The sequence below is a fragment of the Nanorana parkeri genome, unplaced genomic scaffold (genome assembly GCF_000935625.1).
Source record: "Nanorana parkeri isolate BGI_ZX_2015 unplaced genomic scaffold, ASM93562v1 scaffold424, whole genome shotgun sequence".
Classification (NCBI taxonomy): Eukaryota; Metazoa; Chordata; class Amphibia; order Anura; family Dicroglossidae; genus Nanorana; species Nanorana parkeri.
Window position 1 is genome coordinate 892,865 of NW_017306692.1, and position 18,813 is coordinate 911,677.

Below are 18,813 nucleotides of genomic sequence, written 5' to 3' on the forward strand. Positions count from 1 at the left end.
TATACGTCACAAAAAGATATCTAGTCACTGGATACAAACTTAAGAAAATTTTGTATGGTCTGGTATATTTTAATCGTTTTTATACATAGAGGCCTAATGAACTATCACTATTAACCTTTTCCTATACAAATAAAGATCAATAAAAAGTTTATTTTTGGAACTTATTGTAATGTTGTTTTAAAATCAGCTTTTTATATTCAAATCCCCATAGAAATATATTTTTGAAAACACACACATACACAATCGATATTGACATTTATTTTTTAGTACCATACTTTTGAGGACAAAAAAACTTTACCTTGCCTTTACAGAAATGTTTGTGAATATCTAGGATACTGAAATCTTTGATTTGCACCAGAAAACCAAATTGATTGATCAGTAACCACTCAATTGCTCATCAAGCGGAAAGTGCACAGCAACACACTATTGCGCTGAATGCTGCTTTGTACCACTGTCACTCTCACTTAGCATCTAAGGCAGGGGCGCCCACAAATTTTCATCTGGAGATCTACTTTTCAAATGACGAGCTCAATGTGATCTACCAACGAAAAAACACCTGCATTCAGGGGCGGGAGGTGCATTGAAGTCACTATTTTTGCAGATCGCACTGGACTGGAATGCAGGCTCTAATGTGCCTGCGTTCCGGCTGAGGGCGATCGCACTGTGGGCGGGAGGCATGCCTGCGGTGCCATTGACTTCAATACAACCCCTTCCCGCCCCTGAACGCAAGGAGTCGGCTGGCTTACATTCCAGTGCGTCCTAGAGGCCCCAGCGTCTTGTCTGCCCGTAGTACTCGTGTGGCCGACGTTGCACATGGGGAGAGGTGTCCTGCCCCTTTCCATCTGGGGCGTCTGACACATTCAGCCGGCAGCCGCACGAGCACCGCAAGAGCATAGCCTTAGTCAGCTCCTTTTGCGCCCGAGGCAAGAAAAAAACGCTACGCGATCGACTGGTAGATCGCGATCGACCTTATGGGCACCCCTGATCTAAGGTATGAGGAGAGGAGATAGATGACAGTGTTAAAAAAGTGTAAATATAGAATAAAATGTACATTTTAAAATGACTCCAGCTTGTAAAAATTATATATTAGATTATATTAGTCAGTTAATATGATTGTGTTTAAATGGGAATAGACAAATGTGTTATTTAGCATCAAAATCTTTTAATATTTGGGTTCGCTGTAATCAAAATAAATAAGAAAAAAAAATTTGTCAAAATATTTTGAATAGTATTAGTTATGTAAAATATGTTACGCATTAAACAACCTAAAACTGCATTTTTTAAATGTTTTTGTCCATTTCTCTGCTTATTGCAAAAAATATATTTAGGGTCATTAAACAAAAAAAACTGAGAAGCCATTAAAAAGTTATTGCAGAGCAAACAGGCACATAGCAAAATATTTAAATCATGAAGGTTTGGAAGGATTACCCCTAAATTTGAAGGCATTAAACTTAAATTGAGGTTTGCTGAATATATGCAGATTAGACATACATGCACTTCAGTACAACATACCTGCTTAAAGTGAACCTATGGCCAGGCTATAGACATATACTGTATATTTACATATATCTAACAAGCAGCAAATGTGCTTTGAAACAATTCCTCACTGACCTCTGTAGCTGCTGGCACTGTTGAGCAAATCATCCTCAAATTGCATAGCAGAAGCACTGAAATCAGTTATATCATCTTCTCATCAGCTCAGCTCTGAGACGTGACCAGCAGCCTTTCAGCCTTCTGATCTCTAATGCTAATAGGTGCTCTGGGATGGGAAGCAAGGAAAGCTGAGCTGCTGAGAGAAGGACATACAGTGTAAGTAAAGCTGAAAGAGAAAAGTAAGCTCTTGCAATAGTTTGCAAGTATACCCTGCACACTTGCTTTGCATGTCTCTTCAGCCAAAAGACTCTGCTTTCTAGCAGTTTTGAGTGGTTTAAGCTTACTTGCACTTTAATGTTCCATTTTCATTTAGAATGAGGTCATGAGAAGGAAGAAGTGAGGAAGTCAGTTGCCAGCAGACTGCTGGAGGTAATTACAGCAATGGATACATTTGCCTAAAGTATTTTATGTGTGTTTGGAAAAGTATTTTATTCTCCTGATTAATGTACATATATGTAAAATAAAGCTGCTTCCGTTTGTAAACACTTTGATCCCCTAACAGTTATTAGTTGGGCTGTATGTGATGTTGTATAAATAGAACACCTGCACACAAAAGTTGCTTCCTTAGTTAAAAGAGAACTATAGTCCTTTTTTGGGATTTACTAATATACTCCCGTCAACATCTAGCTTGCTACAGCCAGAAAAGATCCTGACAATATTGTTGGGATCCACCCCACTGCGTGATTGACAGCTGGGTCTGCCTCCCTAGAGCCAGAGCCAGCAGTGCCCACCCTCTCCCCTGTCTGAGAAAGGGGAGGGGGGAATCCCTGCAGGGAGCAACAGTCACCGCTTTTGCAGAAAATAGAACATGAACTGAGTGTTCGTCGGTTTGTGATCGCTCCTATAGCCGGCGTTTGACACCTGCATTGACTCTAAGGGGTCTATTCACTAAGCTGCCGTAGCCAGCCGAGTGAATGACCGACCTAAAGCGAAGTGAGCCGAACGCTGTTCGGCTATTCACTTCAGGCTGGTACGGCTGATTTCAGCCGTATATCGGCTGAAATCAGCCATACATCGGGTGGCTTCGGGTACGGTCGGCTGTTCTGCTCGGTCCCTCTGTGGTAAAGAGCAGAACAGAAAAATAGTAGAAAAAGTAGAAAAAAATAAATAGAAAACGATTGTGCGGAGCTAGCAATGACAGCTAGCTCCGCCCAACTGTTTTCTATTGGCCGGCAGTCTGCTGCCGTCAAAAAAAAGAAAAAAAACTCTCCCGGGCGCTCCCGCTCGCGGCCGCCCAGGAGAGAAACACTGCTTTTTCTTTTTTTTTCTTTATTCTGACACAGAGCCGTGTCAGAATTTTTGGCCATAGGAATGCATTGCTAGATTCCTATTGGCTATTTCAATTTGCATTAGCAAACTAGCTATTGTACCCGCCCTCTGCTGCTGTCAATCAGTAGTGGTGGACCTGATGGAAAAGTGCAGCAGGGGGCGGGTGAATAAAGACAAAAAAAGAAAAAGCAGTGTTTCTCTCCTTGGCGGCCGGGAGCGGGAGACTCCCGGAGCTCCCAGGAGAGTTTTCTGTCTGGAGATCAGTGTCCCTGGTCACCTGGTAACCAGGGACGCTGATCTCTCTGCAAGTGGCCGGAGCCAGCCGTAACATCACAGCTGGTTCCGCCCAGCTTCGGCTTTCAGCGTGGTTCAGCCGAGCCGAGGCATATGCGTTTGGCTCGACTGAGCCACTCGGCCGAGTTCGGGAGCTGTATGGGCTATAGTGAATAGCCCGTACAGCAGCCCTTCGGTTCTACTGAACCGAAGTGGTCCTGGGGCCGAAGCTAGCCGAAGGATCGGCCGAAGCTACGGCTAGATCCTTCAGCTGCTTCGTGAATAGACCCCTAAGTATTGTAAAAATTACATTATACTTTAAGATAAGATGAACAATCTTCCATGAGCCAACATTCATATTAGTGTTGAAGTCCTTTACAGGGCTAGACTGAACCTTTTAAAACTATAAATCTATAGAACCATTAACACAGATGTTGATTTATACTTGTAAATTCTTAGCATGCTAACATTTAACATATTCTATCCAATAGACTAGTTTCCCGGTGCTATGTGACCAGTGCTCTGATCACAGTGCTTGACACATGCTTTACATTGTAAATGATCATAAAACCTGCTTTGATCATTCTGAATGTGCTCATTGGTGAAACCAATCACACGACCCATCAGTAAAGAAAATAAGTATGGTTTTTAGTTGCTTATCTAGCTATAAGATTAAGCATAAGGTGCATATTGTGCAGCAGATAAATGTCAATAGAGTTGCTATGCTCAAATTTTCTCCATTGGTCACAGGGGGTACATTTAAAAAGCAGCAGTATTGGCCGTACAGCAACCATACAACTGCTTAAAAACAAAAAAAAGCTCTGCATACTTAAAAAGCAGAGCAACATGCTTTACAGTTGTGTATTTCACTTCATGGGCTTCGGGAGTCCAAAGAAAAAAAGAAAAGAGCCAGGAGAAAGAGTTACATGACTGGCTCTGCCCCAATCACAGCATTCTCTCTGCTGTACAAAGGAAACAGAACTTCATGAACTACCGCAGGGCCAATACTACTTGTATTTTATGAAAGGGTCGCAAATGCCCATGGTATTGAGCAATACTGTGGAGTATAATGGAGAGCTGATAGCAATATACACTCTCTGCTATAAATTGTGGGCAATTAGCCAAAACTTGCTTCAAACGAGCTAGATGACTCTACAGCTGCAGTCTGTGACATTCCTCACTGGTTTCTGATACCCAGGCCCCATTCTGGAAAATGTAATAAGGCATAACTCCCATACCTTGCAGTCCATGGTAATAGAAATTACTGCAGAAGCATGGTTACGCAGAGAGATTCATATAGGATACAACAGCAAAAAGTTTCCCAGCACACTCACCGGCCAGCAAAAACTTGTCTAAACGATAAGGTTAAAAACAGGGGTTTAGATACACGTCTTCTGCAGAAAATGTGAAAGTCGCACCGCCTCGTCAAGGCACCTCTATGTAGTGCGGTCCTAACTCTAACCTATGAGAGTCTCCATCTTGGAGCGCATGCAGCAAAATATACAATTGGGTGCAGGTTTGCCAGGAGGCAGCCCAACCTGGCAAACCTGCACCCAATTTTATTTTTTGCTACATTTGCTCCAAGAAATTGAAATTTTGGTGCATCCCTACTTTCATCTCATTGCATCCCTTTTTTTCCCAATAGCTGTTTTGCTTGTATGTCTTCCATGTGAAACCTTTTGTATATATGCACTGCCCGCTTTTTGGGATATTACATATAAAATGATTAATCTGTTTTTTGCTTGATGGAAAGTACGCATGAATCTAAAGAGACAGTAAGCCTGGTTATGTATGTTTCCTAAAAAAAACCTGGAGAGCAGAGTTTACTGACTAGAAGGGCCAGGAGTGTGGGTCTCTCACCGGCCTACCATTTGTGATGGCAGCTCGTATTTCTTTGTGTTACGTGTCCCTTTAATGCCTAAGATGCAGGACTCGGGGCAAACCCTAGGGACTGAAGGCCCCCAGCTGTAGATCGGTGCAATAAAAAAACAGTGGCGTATTACTGTAGTGCTCTCTTCTGAGAGCCCATCTTAGCTAAACCTGCTGGATTAACATTTGTAGGATTTCTTACTCAACAAGTGAAGACATGTGGTTGACTTGTCTAAAGGGAAACTATAATCATTTCAAATCAATACATTTTTTAACTGTTTTAGATCTGGTTTTTCTTCTATCTATACACAATGTTTGTTTTATAAACATTTAAATCATAATAAAAAATTTCCCCAGTGTCATAGGGGTTATATGGGAGACAATAACAATAAGCACCAAAAAGCAATCACGCGAATGATGTGAAAAGGACACTAGAGCTACATAACTACTACATATTATAATGAAAAAATGAAAGAAGAAAATAATATTTTACTTTTTTAGTCCTGACCAAAATGCCAAAATATGCAAATGCACTATGTGTACTTTTTTCAGAGCACACCACTGCATTTCACCACAGCACAGTGGTGTTAACTATGCCCATCTGTGACAAGGCAAATTGCCTTGTCTTGCATCCGGGCTGCACTGGAGAAAATGGCCAGTGCAGCCCCAATGCATCTAGTGCGAATTCATCATAAAACTCTCAGACCCAATAATTATTATTATACAGGATTTATATAGCGCCAACAGTTTGCACAGCGCTTTACAATATAAGGAAGACATTACAATCACAATACAATTCAAGATAGGATAGTAAGAAGGGCCCTGCCCGTGAGTGCTTACAATCTAAAAGGGATGGGCCAGTGATACATGAGGAGGTAGCTGTGTGGGGATGAATTGTTTGAGAATGTGATGGTTCAGTGGTTGGGTTGAGGTGGGATAATAAATCGAGATCAAATAAATATACATTGCCCATCGAAATATTTATTTACATGTTTGCCCAAACACTTACTGTCATCATGTTTCCAAACAGCTGGCTCCAACTCTCTCTAAACTTCCAGTACAAGATCAGAGGGGACAGCAAAATATCAAGCAGTTGTCCACCTGCTAGCTTGTAAAAGGAGCGAGGAAGAAGGAACAGGGAGCATGGGAGCAGCTAAAACAGGATATAAGGACCAGATGATTCAGCAGGAAGCTAAAAATGTTAAACATCAAGGAGCAGCATCCATTATAAGTGATCTAATCAGCATTTGAATTAGCTTAAAACTTGACTTTAATATCACTTGAAAAGCTTGCTTAGCATGGGGGTAGAAAAACAAGCAGTAATATTTCAAATATGTGAAGCAGCGCTATCACCCAACAAAGCAAACAAATAATGTGTACAAAAACAGAATATACCAGTGAATAATACTTCTGTGAATAAAATAATCCAATTCAATCTTCCTGACAAACTCAATAGATGTAACGCGTAGAAGCGGAGTCAGTGATGTCAGAACGCTGTGGAGTAATAGAAGGATAGACCTGATATTCGGGAAGGCGAGTCTGACTATGCGATTTTACTCGCTTTTTAAGTGAGTGTAATCCCTTTTAATAAAATAATTTTTTACTGTATACGGGTTTGCATACGGCGCTATGATTGTATACGGCGCTATGATTTCTACTTCTGTCTTTGAGAGATTTTTTTAAATGAAGATGGGCTGTCATTAAAAGAGAAAGTGATAAAATCAAGATCGGTTTCATCTGAAGGGAAGAGGATCACGGCTCCAAATACTGTGAGGAAGGAGATTAATTCCACAACAAGCGTCTTGAGATCTAAGTGTCTGAACGCGGAGGTGAGAGGTTTATATATCAGAGCACTGGTGTTTTGTGAGCACTGAAGCAAAGGATTCTAATTTGAAGATATCATTATCATTATTTATTTTTTATGCTAAATTGGTTTAAAGACTATACACAAACAGCCACAAGAGTGGACAGAGTGGCACACAAAGAAAGACTAAGAATACATGTTCGTTTTCTTTGTCTTTATTTCACACGTCAAGATTTTAGAGTTTTCTTTGCATGTAATGATCTCATGGACACTTTGTTTCAATTACGTGGTTAACACTGACACAGGATATTTGCTACTTTACTAGTCAATGTTGTGACTTTTTTTCATAGTTAACTACTTTTGATTCACACAAGCAGTTGACTAGAACAGTGGTTCTCAATCTGTGTAACCTCAGGACCCACATTTGTTCTCAGTCATTAAGTCGCGACCTAAGTCGCACTACAATGGAAAGCACGGCAGTGTGGGCTGCTGTGCTGTGATGGAGCTCCATCCATATGTGCATTGCTTGTACAGCTCCCTTGCATGCCCTGTAGAGGTTCTGGGAGCCAGAATGTGACGTCACTCCAGTCTAGGCACCTCTACAGGACATGTGAAGAAGCTATAAGCAATGCAAGTATGGATGGAGCTCACTCGCGGCCATACTCCCAGCCCACCCCACCTCACCTCAAGTTGACACTTGGAACTGGGTAGCATATTTTGAATGACTGCTTGGTGTAAGAATGGACGGTGTTGCGCTAGGGGGAGGCTGAGGAGCCTCTCACCTAGAAAAGTGGAAGGCATGTGGCGACCCACTGAACATGGGGTCGCGACCCACTTTTGGGTCACGACCCACCAGTTGAGAACCAAGGGACTAGAAGATTGAATTGGAATATTTTATTCACAGAAGTATTATTCACTGTCATATTCGGTTTTTGCACACATTATTTGTTTGCTTTGTTGGGTGATAGCGCTGCTCCACATATTTGAATGATACTAATGCAGGCTCATGCAGTCATTTTAAGTGAGCAATTGTGAGGAGGAACACCCAGTTTTTTAGAGTAATCAAGGGCAGAAGTCTCTGTAGAAAAAAGCAATAGTCTTTACTTTACTCAATTCCACAGGCTTCCTTCTGGCTGCATAACTAGATTTTTCTGAAGTCGCTTCCATGAAGGCTCTCTGATGTCATCACATACAAATCAGAACCAACAGTCCTGCATTGTGTGTGAGGACAGTGAAGACAAGAGCATCGGAGAGTGAATTAGAGTGCTGGTTTCCAGGGGAGCAAGAAATAATATTACTGCTTTTGCATCTTCCCTTAGAGTAAATATAATCCTTGTGGTACAGGAGGGGGGAGAGACTGCAAGGGTTACCTTTTAACTATCCTGGGTTTCATCATTAATAATTTTTTTACTTAGTCTTTTATTTTGATAAATATCTGAACTGGATCCACAGCCAGTCTGTCTATTAACAGTGAAGGTGATGGCAATCCTGAATATGCACCACGGCACGAGGTGGACACCAGGACACCTCCTTTTATTGCCTACAATGGTTTGATCATTTTCTTTCACTTTGTAAACAAAAATCTATTGGTATGAGTGTCAGAGGAACAAGCAGCCAGGTGGATTTGTGGTTGTGAGGGCATGGGGAATTTGTTAGGGTTTTTTTTTTAATCAGGTTTCTTTGATGTGAATCATTTTCCCTGGCCTACCGCAAGGCAACTTGTAGGTGAGGAATGCAGCAATGTACGTGAGGAATTTCCTCAGCCCTGACCGCAGAAAGGTATCTCAGGGACTCATCTATGATTTTGTATCAATGTCATTCACGCAATGTTATGGGTACAGAGTTATGCGAAAGCTGTAACTTCAGACAGGCTTAGGTCATCACAGTCAAGGTACGATTGAGAGAAACTGGAGGAGATCATGAGAAAGAGAAAAAAATTATTTAAAACATTTCAGAGAAAGGAAAAATGTGCAGTTTGTAGAAGAGGAATGGAAGGAAAGAAAAAACACTGTACATGTGAACTCTCATCAGCTCTTGTTGGTCACTAATAATGTATAGCCGACTCATCCTTCTCTTTACAATATTTTAATATAAGGGATTAAAATGTACTATTTTGCCCATGTCCTCACAGAGAAATTCTTGTATCATCAGAATAAATTTTCTTGTATAATTCTTGTACTTCAGTGTCCCCCTCACATTTTTCCCTCATTAGTATCCACACCACTAAAAACTCTCCTTACTCTTGTGCTGCACCTTTTACGAGGGCCTGTATGGACTCCTGATTCAGCTCTTTTCACACTGTTTGCAGTGTGAAACTTTGGTTTTGGTTGGTGTAAACAGCTTCATCTTGATTTTACACATTAGGATAAAGGATATCAGCTACCCATTCTTCTCCTGGAACCCAGAGTGGTAGTTGAGGCATGACCGCTACCCCAGTCCACAATCAGCTTCTGCCTCCTCTCTCTTCACGCTTCAGTCCATGACTTACCTCCTCGTCTATATCCTCTCCATGTGAAACATGATCAGCTGCTGTTCCACTCTCTCCTTTCCATCCCTCTCTACTCTATCCATAATCAGCTCCCAATGTAGCTCTCTTCATCCCTTTCCCTAGCCATAATCATCTTCCCCTCTGACCCTCAACAATGCTCAGATGCACGTTACCTATTTTTCCAATGGCCCATTATCAGTCTCCACTAGTCCCTGTGCAAGATCAGTTCCTATTGCCTTTCATCATTTTGTCCCATTCGAAATTATCAACTTCCTGTCTCACCTTCCTCTCCACAGTACTTGATAACCTCACAATCTGCCTCTTTTTTTTTTTTACTTCTCAGCTTCTACTCTGTCTCTCCCAAAGCCTAACTGTCAATCCTTTTTCCCTTTTGCCCTTTATATGCAACCTGAAACACAACTAGTTGCTATTTTGTCTCCACTATCTCTCCCCTTCACCCCCAAGTCCATCTTCTACTGTCAATCTGCCTCCTCTTCTTTTTTTCTTTACAATCTGTCTCCCTCTGTGACCAGTTCCAGTGAAATGGAACCCTTAACCAAATATTATGTGTCTATCTGAAATATTGTGTGCTTAGGCAATAGTGCATACCAAGTGTTATGATCCATTCAGGGGCCAAAATAAACATTCATTCTAAATGTATCCATTCATGAACTGGCACACACTTGTTACTATTTGTAACATTTCACTAGCTCCAAATAAGATCACAGGACTGAGTTTAATGAAACCTGTACTGAAAAAACTATACAGGTTGGTTACCGACCTCTCCATTTGAAAATACTTGTTGCCTGGCTTTTTTGTTGAACCAATGGTATCAATATTTTCTGTGTTACTAACACAGAAATAGTATGCAGGTCAATACTCAGTTACTGCATGCTAGTTCTGGAGCAGTGCTTGAATAAGGACCTTTATGGCAACATTAGTATGTATTATTTGAATGAAATCTGCATATTTTAACATTTTGAAAAATACCTTTGGAATTACATTTACAATTTTAATCTTGTGAGAAATAATTGGGCTTATACATACTTTTAAACAAATGTTTTTATCTTCTTGCCTTTACCCATGTTTGAAGTGTGCTTAAAATGTACGTGGACTGCGTAGCTGACATCTCTGTTGCTTCCTTCATTAACTTTTTGTGTAACACGAATTATATAAAAATAACATAATATATGGTAAAGGATTCCCAGAGTAATATTGGTTTTCTATAGACTGCACAGCAGTGGCTGCCTGCCTTGTGGCTCTATTTGTGTGACTGAAACTTCAGAATCAGAAGTACGATCAGAGATGAGTCACTGCCGATGTAAACAAATCATTTTTTTTCTTCCAAAAGGCTATAAATAGATTAAAAAAAGAATAAGTGTGTGTGAGTGTGTGCAAATGAAACTAAAGTGGCACCGACTGGCTCAAAATAAGAATGAGAAATTATAATATGCAATATTTCATATTTATTTAACTAAAAAAGGAAAATATGTTGTTCTAACATAGTTAGGGATTCCTAAGATATCTGTGGATAGTACAACGTATATAGTTTTAGGATTCTGCTGGATTCAGACTCATATTATGTTACTCAAGCCTTCCCTTCGGTTTCAAGTCTCATAGTAACCCCTATTAAGTTTGGTAATTTGGTGTGCTTAAAGTTGTGTGTTCCCTTGCTCATTGTTAGAAGCATGAGGTGCTCGTTCTCCCTATAGCCACTGCTCTCTCTTCCCTGGCCTATCAGTGGTTGCCCTGTCCGCTTTCTCTGGCTAGCTGAGAGAGGTGTCCTCGTTTCTAGGCAGTGGCTTGGAGCTGCCTATTCCACCTTCTTTGTGCCGATTGGCTGGTGGCGGTGTGAAGCCTTATTTAAACATCACAAAGAAAGAGCTCTTGGCTTGTGATAATGTTAGCTTCCTGGTTCCTGTACCTAGTACTTTGCATTGATAATGAATATGCTACTGATTGCCACCTGTCCTGACCATTACCTGGATAACAAATTTGCTATTTATTTCCGCTTGCACTGACCTTTGCCTGCAAAAAGAATTACACTACTGATTGCTGCCTGCCCAGAATTTTGCTTGGACAATGGACTATGCCACTGTTTATTGCCAGTCCTGACACTTGGCATCCAGCTAGTCCTCAAGCCATCTGACACAGTACATGAAATCTATCTCTGGAGTTGTAGGGGAGCATCCCTGTTCTGCAAATATAGCACCATGCTTTAAGCCCTTGGGGGATACAACTACTATTAGGCAAATGTAGCACTCACTTACCCCCTAGAGGCTATTAGGGATCCCAGAGGTCAGGTGGGCTGACATTTCACCTCAGGGTTGTATTCTTGAGAAGTACTGGGGATGTGATCAAATCAGTACATGTCACTTTAGAATCAAATTTTGGAGTTTATTCACTACCATAAACTCAGGGAAAGAGGGTTAGGGCACAGGAAACCACCCAAAGGACTGCCTCCAAGGAGTGTAAGGGAATGAGTCACAATACTCGTAAGCAAATGTGGTGGACACACTGTTTGTACAGTTTCTGTGTAGAGTCAGAGCCAACAAAGCAAACACTTGATTTGACAGCAATATAAGTATAAAGAGGATAGGTATCAGTGATATGACATAATAGAATATTGCCAATATTGAAGAATCCAAATCATGGTGTGGAGGGTCACCTTTCAGTCCATCACATCTACGTGATGTGGGAGGCAGGGAAGGTATGGGTGGAGGTCAGGCATTCTCAGTCTCCAATGTCTCGGATCTGTGTCCAAGCTGAGTGGTTTCAGCTTTAAGGTCATTAGTTTCTTCCTTGAATGTGTGCTTCATATGCGATATAAAGCTTTTCATGTCAGCTTTAGTTGAAAGGGCCTTAGTATAGGCATTAATATCCCAGTCCCAGGCTAAATCACCTTCATCTTAGAAGACTCAGACGGATGCCAGCTGACAGCTGTAGAGATAATATTTGATTCAACCTGGCAATTTCATGACTGCTAGGAGAAGAACGTTTGTATGGCTGCTTTGCAAGATTAAGCAGTGTACGTTGTTGTGTGGGAGATGTTCTCTTTAGGCCAGTATTGTGCTGGGAAGAATCAGGGCTGTTTCATCTTTACCCACATATTGTCACTTTTCCATAACACATCTTTATTTAAAAGTGCAACCTGGCTTTTTGTTCCTGCTTTGCTCTCAGGGCATTCCCATAGTGGGATATCTAGACAACCTCCCACTGAGGGAACAGTCTGCACAGACTCTGTCAGTCAATGTCCATCAAGCTATTCAAACTCTGCAGAGGTTCAGGTGGATCTGGAACCCCCAGAAGCAAGCTCTGGATCCAACTCATAGCTTGGAGTACATAGGCCTTCTCCAGGACACTCCGCTGCACAGGGTCTTCATTCATAAGGAAAATATCCAAACTCTCTGCTCCTATGTTTCAGAAGCTACAGTTTAGGAGCTGTCCTGGGGTTAATGGTGAACTTTTACAAAGAATTTCCATATGCCCAGTTTCACTCCAGACATCTGCATCTCAACATGCTGAAATATGGGGCAAGATTGTTCAGTCTCTGGACCATTGCATGTGCCTGACCCCAAAGTTGGAGAGTTGTGGAAATCCTTCCTCCCACCTGTTCTCACAATGGATACTCTCTCAGTGCAGGGGACATGGTCCCTGAAATATATTCTCCAGTGACGAAGCAAATATTGTGGAACACAGAGAAATTTTGTTGTCCCTTCAATGCTATACCTCTATATAGGAAATAAAAGGTAAAATATTGGCATACTGAAAGGTTTAAGCAGTATGTATAGGGACAAATTGTATTATCAAGTGTTTCTAAAAGATTAATGTAAATATATATATCTATATCCATACATACATACATACAGTATCTCAATTGCTTTCCCTCAAAATAACTTAACACACAGCCATTAATGTCTAAACCGCTGGCAACAAAAGTGAGTACCCAGTATTTTAGACTTTCTCATAATAATGGAAATACTCTATGGATATGAGAGTCACCGTTACAATTTCTGTACTCTATATGAAATGTGTTACTGTTTACATTTTGTTGTAGTATTGCAAAATCTATGTGTATTAATTCGCGATTTCTTTGTTTTCATATCTTTACTTTTCTCTAGGACATTTATCTATTCAGCTATCACAAGAGGAAGACCGACACCTTTATACATAGTCATTTTGGCTGTGATATTTTGTTCATACAATGGTTTCTTACAAGGTCACTGCATGGTTCATGTTGCAACCTATCCAAAAAATTGGTATACAGACATCCGATTTATATCAGGTAATTCATTTGATTAAAGATATAAAAACATTTGAAGGGATGTTAGAGATTACATTCCCCTGTAAGTATTAAAGACAAATAAATGAGAAGAGTTAATGCTCACGTCACCCCATTCACACCACCAATTTTCGTTCTTCTAAGTGTGTTGGTTGCCTGATCCTCCACTGCACGGTGTTGTTCCATTTGCAGACCCCTATATTACCACGGTTTTCTGTAGTGACTTAGGGGCCACAGTGCCCAGAGATTGAAACCCAAGCAGTGAATTCTTGGATGCTGGAGAATCTTTTACAAATGTTAGCCCTTTAAATGAGTAAAGATTGGTGGTGAAGATGGTGTGACATGAAAATATGAATTCATCTCTTTGCAGGGTTTTTTTTTTCCACAATAGTGAGTCACTTTAAATGTGTTTGATAATATACAGTATAATTGTTTTGATCGTATTTTATTTATTTGTTATGGTCGGATTTAGGCTCCTTTACCATGCTTCCTTTTTCTTTCCTTTATATATGTAGTCTGTGGGCCTTGTATGTACAGCTCACGTGAAGGTTATAATAATACCCTGATACCAGTAGATGTAGGCTAGTGTTGTCACTAGACATTCCGATGGGGACAAGGGCCTCTTCCCCACAACCCTGACTTGTGGTTGTGTGGGTCTGTGGGAAGGGGGCTTATTTGCATTGGTACCCCTTTAATGAAGGGGGAACCCAGATGCCGCCCCCCTCTTTGAATGAGTAAGGGGTACTTGTAACCCTACTAATTCAACAAATGGTTAAAACCAAAAGGAAATAAAGAACCACACGTTTTGAAAAAGTCCTTTAATTGAAAATAAGTCAGTTTTTTTTAAAGTCCTTTATTAAATAAAAAAAAATGGCTCTGTCGATGTAATCCAGCGTCAATCACATTGACCGACGCCCACCCACTCGCGGAAATAAAAAAAGTCGCACCGCACGCCGACCTATCCGAACCCGATGGAAAACTCGCCGCAAAATGACATCTCCGGCCCAAATGTAAACAACTGGGTGGAGCGAGCTGTGACGTCACTCAGCTCATGTCCATACCGTGTTCCAGCCATTTAGGTTGCATTCACACCAGCAGCTGCCCTGTAATGCACAGTTGTAAGTGTTCCAAGGCACAGTGCTAATGCACCGATCCTGGGGCATCACACTGTTTATTTATGTTTGGTTAGAAGTCTCCCCCCGGCTATTTACATACACATTTACATACAGGCCCTGTCTGATGTCTTTCGGTGCTAGAAAGCCAGTAGTCCTAGCAACCAATGACTGAAGCACTGGGTTATGGTTGGCAGTGGAAACACCAGCTTTGGTGGCCAGTGTAACCACTGTCCACCAGCCATAACCCAGCACAGGTCAGCAATCGCGGTTCGGACAGAACCGCCACTCGGTCCATGTCCGGACCACGGTTCGCCATTTAGTGACAGCTGGTCAACAAAGATACAATGTTGCAGTCTGATTACTGGGGAAGAGGTGATGCTTCCTGCTGCAGACTGATGACATCATCTAGCCTAGGCAAAGCCCATTGACTGAGGTTCAAGCACTGCTTTTTAATTATAAAAAGGTACCGTATTTTTCCGTGTATAAGACGCTACTTTTTCATAAAAACGTTTACCTAAAAATAGAGGTGCGTCTTATACACTGGGGGCGTGGTTTTGAAAGTGCTGATACCACTGCAAACTAGCCTCATGAGTGAAACTTCGAATTGCAGAGACAAGATAACAGTTCTCCTCCAATCATAAATCTTTTGTACCTGACGTCAGCTGTTGCTGGGGAGAACGTGTAGACAGTGCCCAGAGCGGTAATGTCAGAGCATTCTGTGACCATAAAAATGTCAGAAAATGAAAAACAACCTGTAAAGCGGCTGGCTTACTCTGCTAAATTTAAACTGGATGTAATCACTTATGCAAAAGAGCATGGAAATAGAGCTGCAGAGAGACAACTTGGACCTCCTTCCACTGAGTGTATGATCAGACAGTGGAGGAAACAGGAAGAGCAACTCCTTAAGATGCCCAAAAAGAAGAAGGCCTTGAGAGGAAAACCAGCAAAATGGCCAAACTTGGAGCAGAGGCTTAAGACTTGGATTTCTTGCCAGAAACCAGTGATGCAACAGAGGCTGAATAAAGTGATTGGCTCACAGGTAAGTGTGATGCATAATATCATTTAAAATATTGATTTCTGAATTTTGGGTAAGAAAAGTTGGGGGCGTCTTATAGACGGAAAAATACGGTACATTTTTACTGCAGGCCCTGTCTTGCTATAAAGGAAGAGTGATTGGCTACAAACATATAACTTGGCTGACTGACTCTTCAAACGAGCTGGCTCATACAGGGGAGAAGCCTACAAATATATAAACATGCCCTGATTTGACAGTAAATGGGGAAAACATTTTCTGTCTGAAAGCATCTTGAGGGCTAGTTCAAACCAGAACCGAATGTTCAGAAAATCATAATTAGACTTGTTGTTAAGTTTGAACTTGTTTTCCAATTTCAGGAGTTATCGTTTTCATCATTGGAATGGCTATTAATATTCATAGTGACCACATATTGCGTAAATTGAGAAAACCAAGTGAAGTTGACTACAAGATTCCACACGGTAAAACCATTTTCATTACAGCTTATGTTGCCTAACACTGTCGGTCAAAAATTTTAGAATACCCCAATTTCTCAATTTGTTTTTACTGAACTTTATGGAGTTTGATGTCTGAACAAATGAAAAACATACTGGACATTTCATGGTTAGAAGCCTGCCTTCTTGAACATTTTTTCAAAGATAGATTTGACCTGGAGGTCATTATTTTGGTGTAGGATGAACCCCTGACCTACTAAGCGTAGAGGGTATTGCATGGAACTGCAAAATGCTGTGGTAGGCTTTGGTTCAGAGTGCCAATTACTTTGTGCAAGTTGCCAACTCTGGATCTAGCAAAAGAGGCCCAGATTATCACAACCCTCTTCCATGTTTCTCAGCGCATGTCACACACTGAAGAACCACCCTTTCACTTAGTCAACAGCATATAGCAAATTTGCATGATAAAGCAATTTCAAATTCAATTAATCAGTTGGTGATGATTAGTGACAGCAAGAAAGGGGGGTAGGGGGTTGAAAGGAGGGTGATCAAAATCTAAGTAGAGGGGTCTTGCTCCAGAGTCCCTCATAGCTAAACCCATCACCAACTTTCATTTTTTGAGGTGTTTTTTTAAAGAGTGATGAAGGTTGGTCACTGGATCAGGAAAAAGGAGCCAATCTATTTAAAAGGAAAACAGTGAGTAATGAAACCCTCAGTCAGACTTATGTGCTGTTTGTGTACCCATTTGTAGATTTACCTCTTCTTTCCCTGTAAGAACTGGTCAACTGGTTAGAAAATGAGGGAAATACGCCCAGTCGGCATTAAAACTTGTAAAAGCTTCTAACACTTCCTCACTGCCCCAGATGTACATTATGCAAAGACTATTTTGAAATTCATCAGCCAGCTTACCTCTTATTAGTAGAAGGTGGCTGTAAAGCTAACCAATTACTTCTACTTGCCAAAAAAAGGCTGCTCCCCTCCCCGGTCTCCATAAAGAGATCCTCTCACTGACCAACTTACTATCACATAGAGGGAAGATCAGCCCTCATGTGATAGTATTAAAGCTCAATAAAAAGAGTAAAATGCACTGAAAAATAATAAAGTGTTATACATAAATTTTTCTTAAAAAGAGAACTATGGCCAAACAGTGGTGGTACTAAGGAACAAAGGGCCCTTGTTCAAGTTTTTTTTTCTCGGGCCCCCAGTTCCCACTACCAAAGGGCAGGGAAGGAGCTTACACTCTAATGCAGAATGGCACCAGCTGTAGAGGGACTACAAATCCCAGCAATACATTATACAGCGATGCAGAATTGTATATGAATTGGACTCTGCAATGCACTGGACCTTGCACTTAGCAACACCCTGGACCCTGCACTTAGCAACGCCCTGGACCCTGCACTTAGCACGCCCTGGACCCTGCACTTAGAATTGCACTGGACCCTGCACTTAGAATTGCACTGGACCCTGCACTTAGCAATGCACTGGACCCTGCACTTAGCAACGCACTGGACCCTGCACTTAGCAACGCACTGGACCCTGCACTTAGCAAAGCACTGGACCCTGCACTTAGCAACACACTGGACCCTGCACTTAGCAACGCACTGGACTGCAATATTTAATTCAACACTGGGATATAGAAATGGATTATAATGGGGAACATTAAACTGTAATGTTCCCTATTATAATTAATTTCTCTAAAAGAAAACACAGCACACTGTGGGCAGTTTCTGGGCCCCCTACCCCCCCCCCCTTTCACCTACTCAATTACTTACCTTACATACTGTAGTGCTGCCAGAGCCGGACAACATCCCAGCCACATGGCCTGAAGGGGGCTGGGGAAGGGCACACAGTGCCTGTATCAGGAGAGAGGAGAGCATCAGACTGACAGCGCCAGAGCGTCCGTGCTACCCCGCTCAGCCTGCATCGTGCTGTCCCCCAGCCCTGTCTGCACCTGTCAGTGGGCTCCCCTAGCCTTGAGCCCTGCACTGCCGGTAGGTCCGCCCCTGTGGCCAAACCTTTTTTGGCTGTAGTTCCTCTTTAAGATGTGAGCTGTAAAGGTTTTAAATGCTTCTACTATTTACAGTTGTGGGTATCATATATTTTTGTGGTTACTACAAATGAACATGACAGTCTAATTTTTTATATTTAATGGAAAGTTGTGCATGTAAAATAAACTGTGCCTTTTTGTACTGAAAATAACATAGATTGCATAAACCATAACTAAAAAATGAAAAGACTACTATTATTTTATTTTATTGATCTTTTACTTTTAGAAAATGTATAGTTTTGAGAGCTTTTTACTGATGTGCCTTTTATCGTGTGTATAAAAAAAAAATTATAAATTGGTCCAACAACAAAAGGGTCAAGGAGGGAGGCTGAGCAAAGTAGCATCAAATCCAGAGCTCCCTCTGGTGGCTAATTTTAACATTTCTATCTTCAATACAGTATAGTACAGTACTTTTTCAGACAAATTGGCATAACACCTGTGATAACTATAAACCTATATAACTTTAAAAAAAAAAAGTGAAAAAACTGCTGCTTACATTTTTAAGCATGTTTTATTTGCTTAAAAATCCTACCTAGCCCCCCCTCCTCC

At 41.3% G+C, this 18,813-nt stretch overlaps 1 protein-coding gene across 1 annotated transcript in view; it reads left to right on the forward strand.

Moving 5' to 3' along the window:
* Window positions 1-18,813, forward strand: part of SRD5A2 (steroid 5 alpha-reductase 2) — a 45,281-nt gene that overhangs the window by 21,317 nt on the left and 5,151 nt on the right. The window contains exons 2-3 of the mRNA XM_018559980.1: window positions 13,478-13,641; window positions 16,146-16,247. Of these exons, the coding sequence (XP_018415482.1) occupies window positions 13,478-13,641; window positions 16,146-16,247 (266 nt within the window). The remainder of the gene's footprint in view (window positions 1-13,477; window positions 13,642-16,145; window positions 16,248-18,813) is intronic.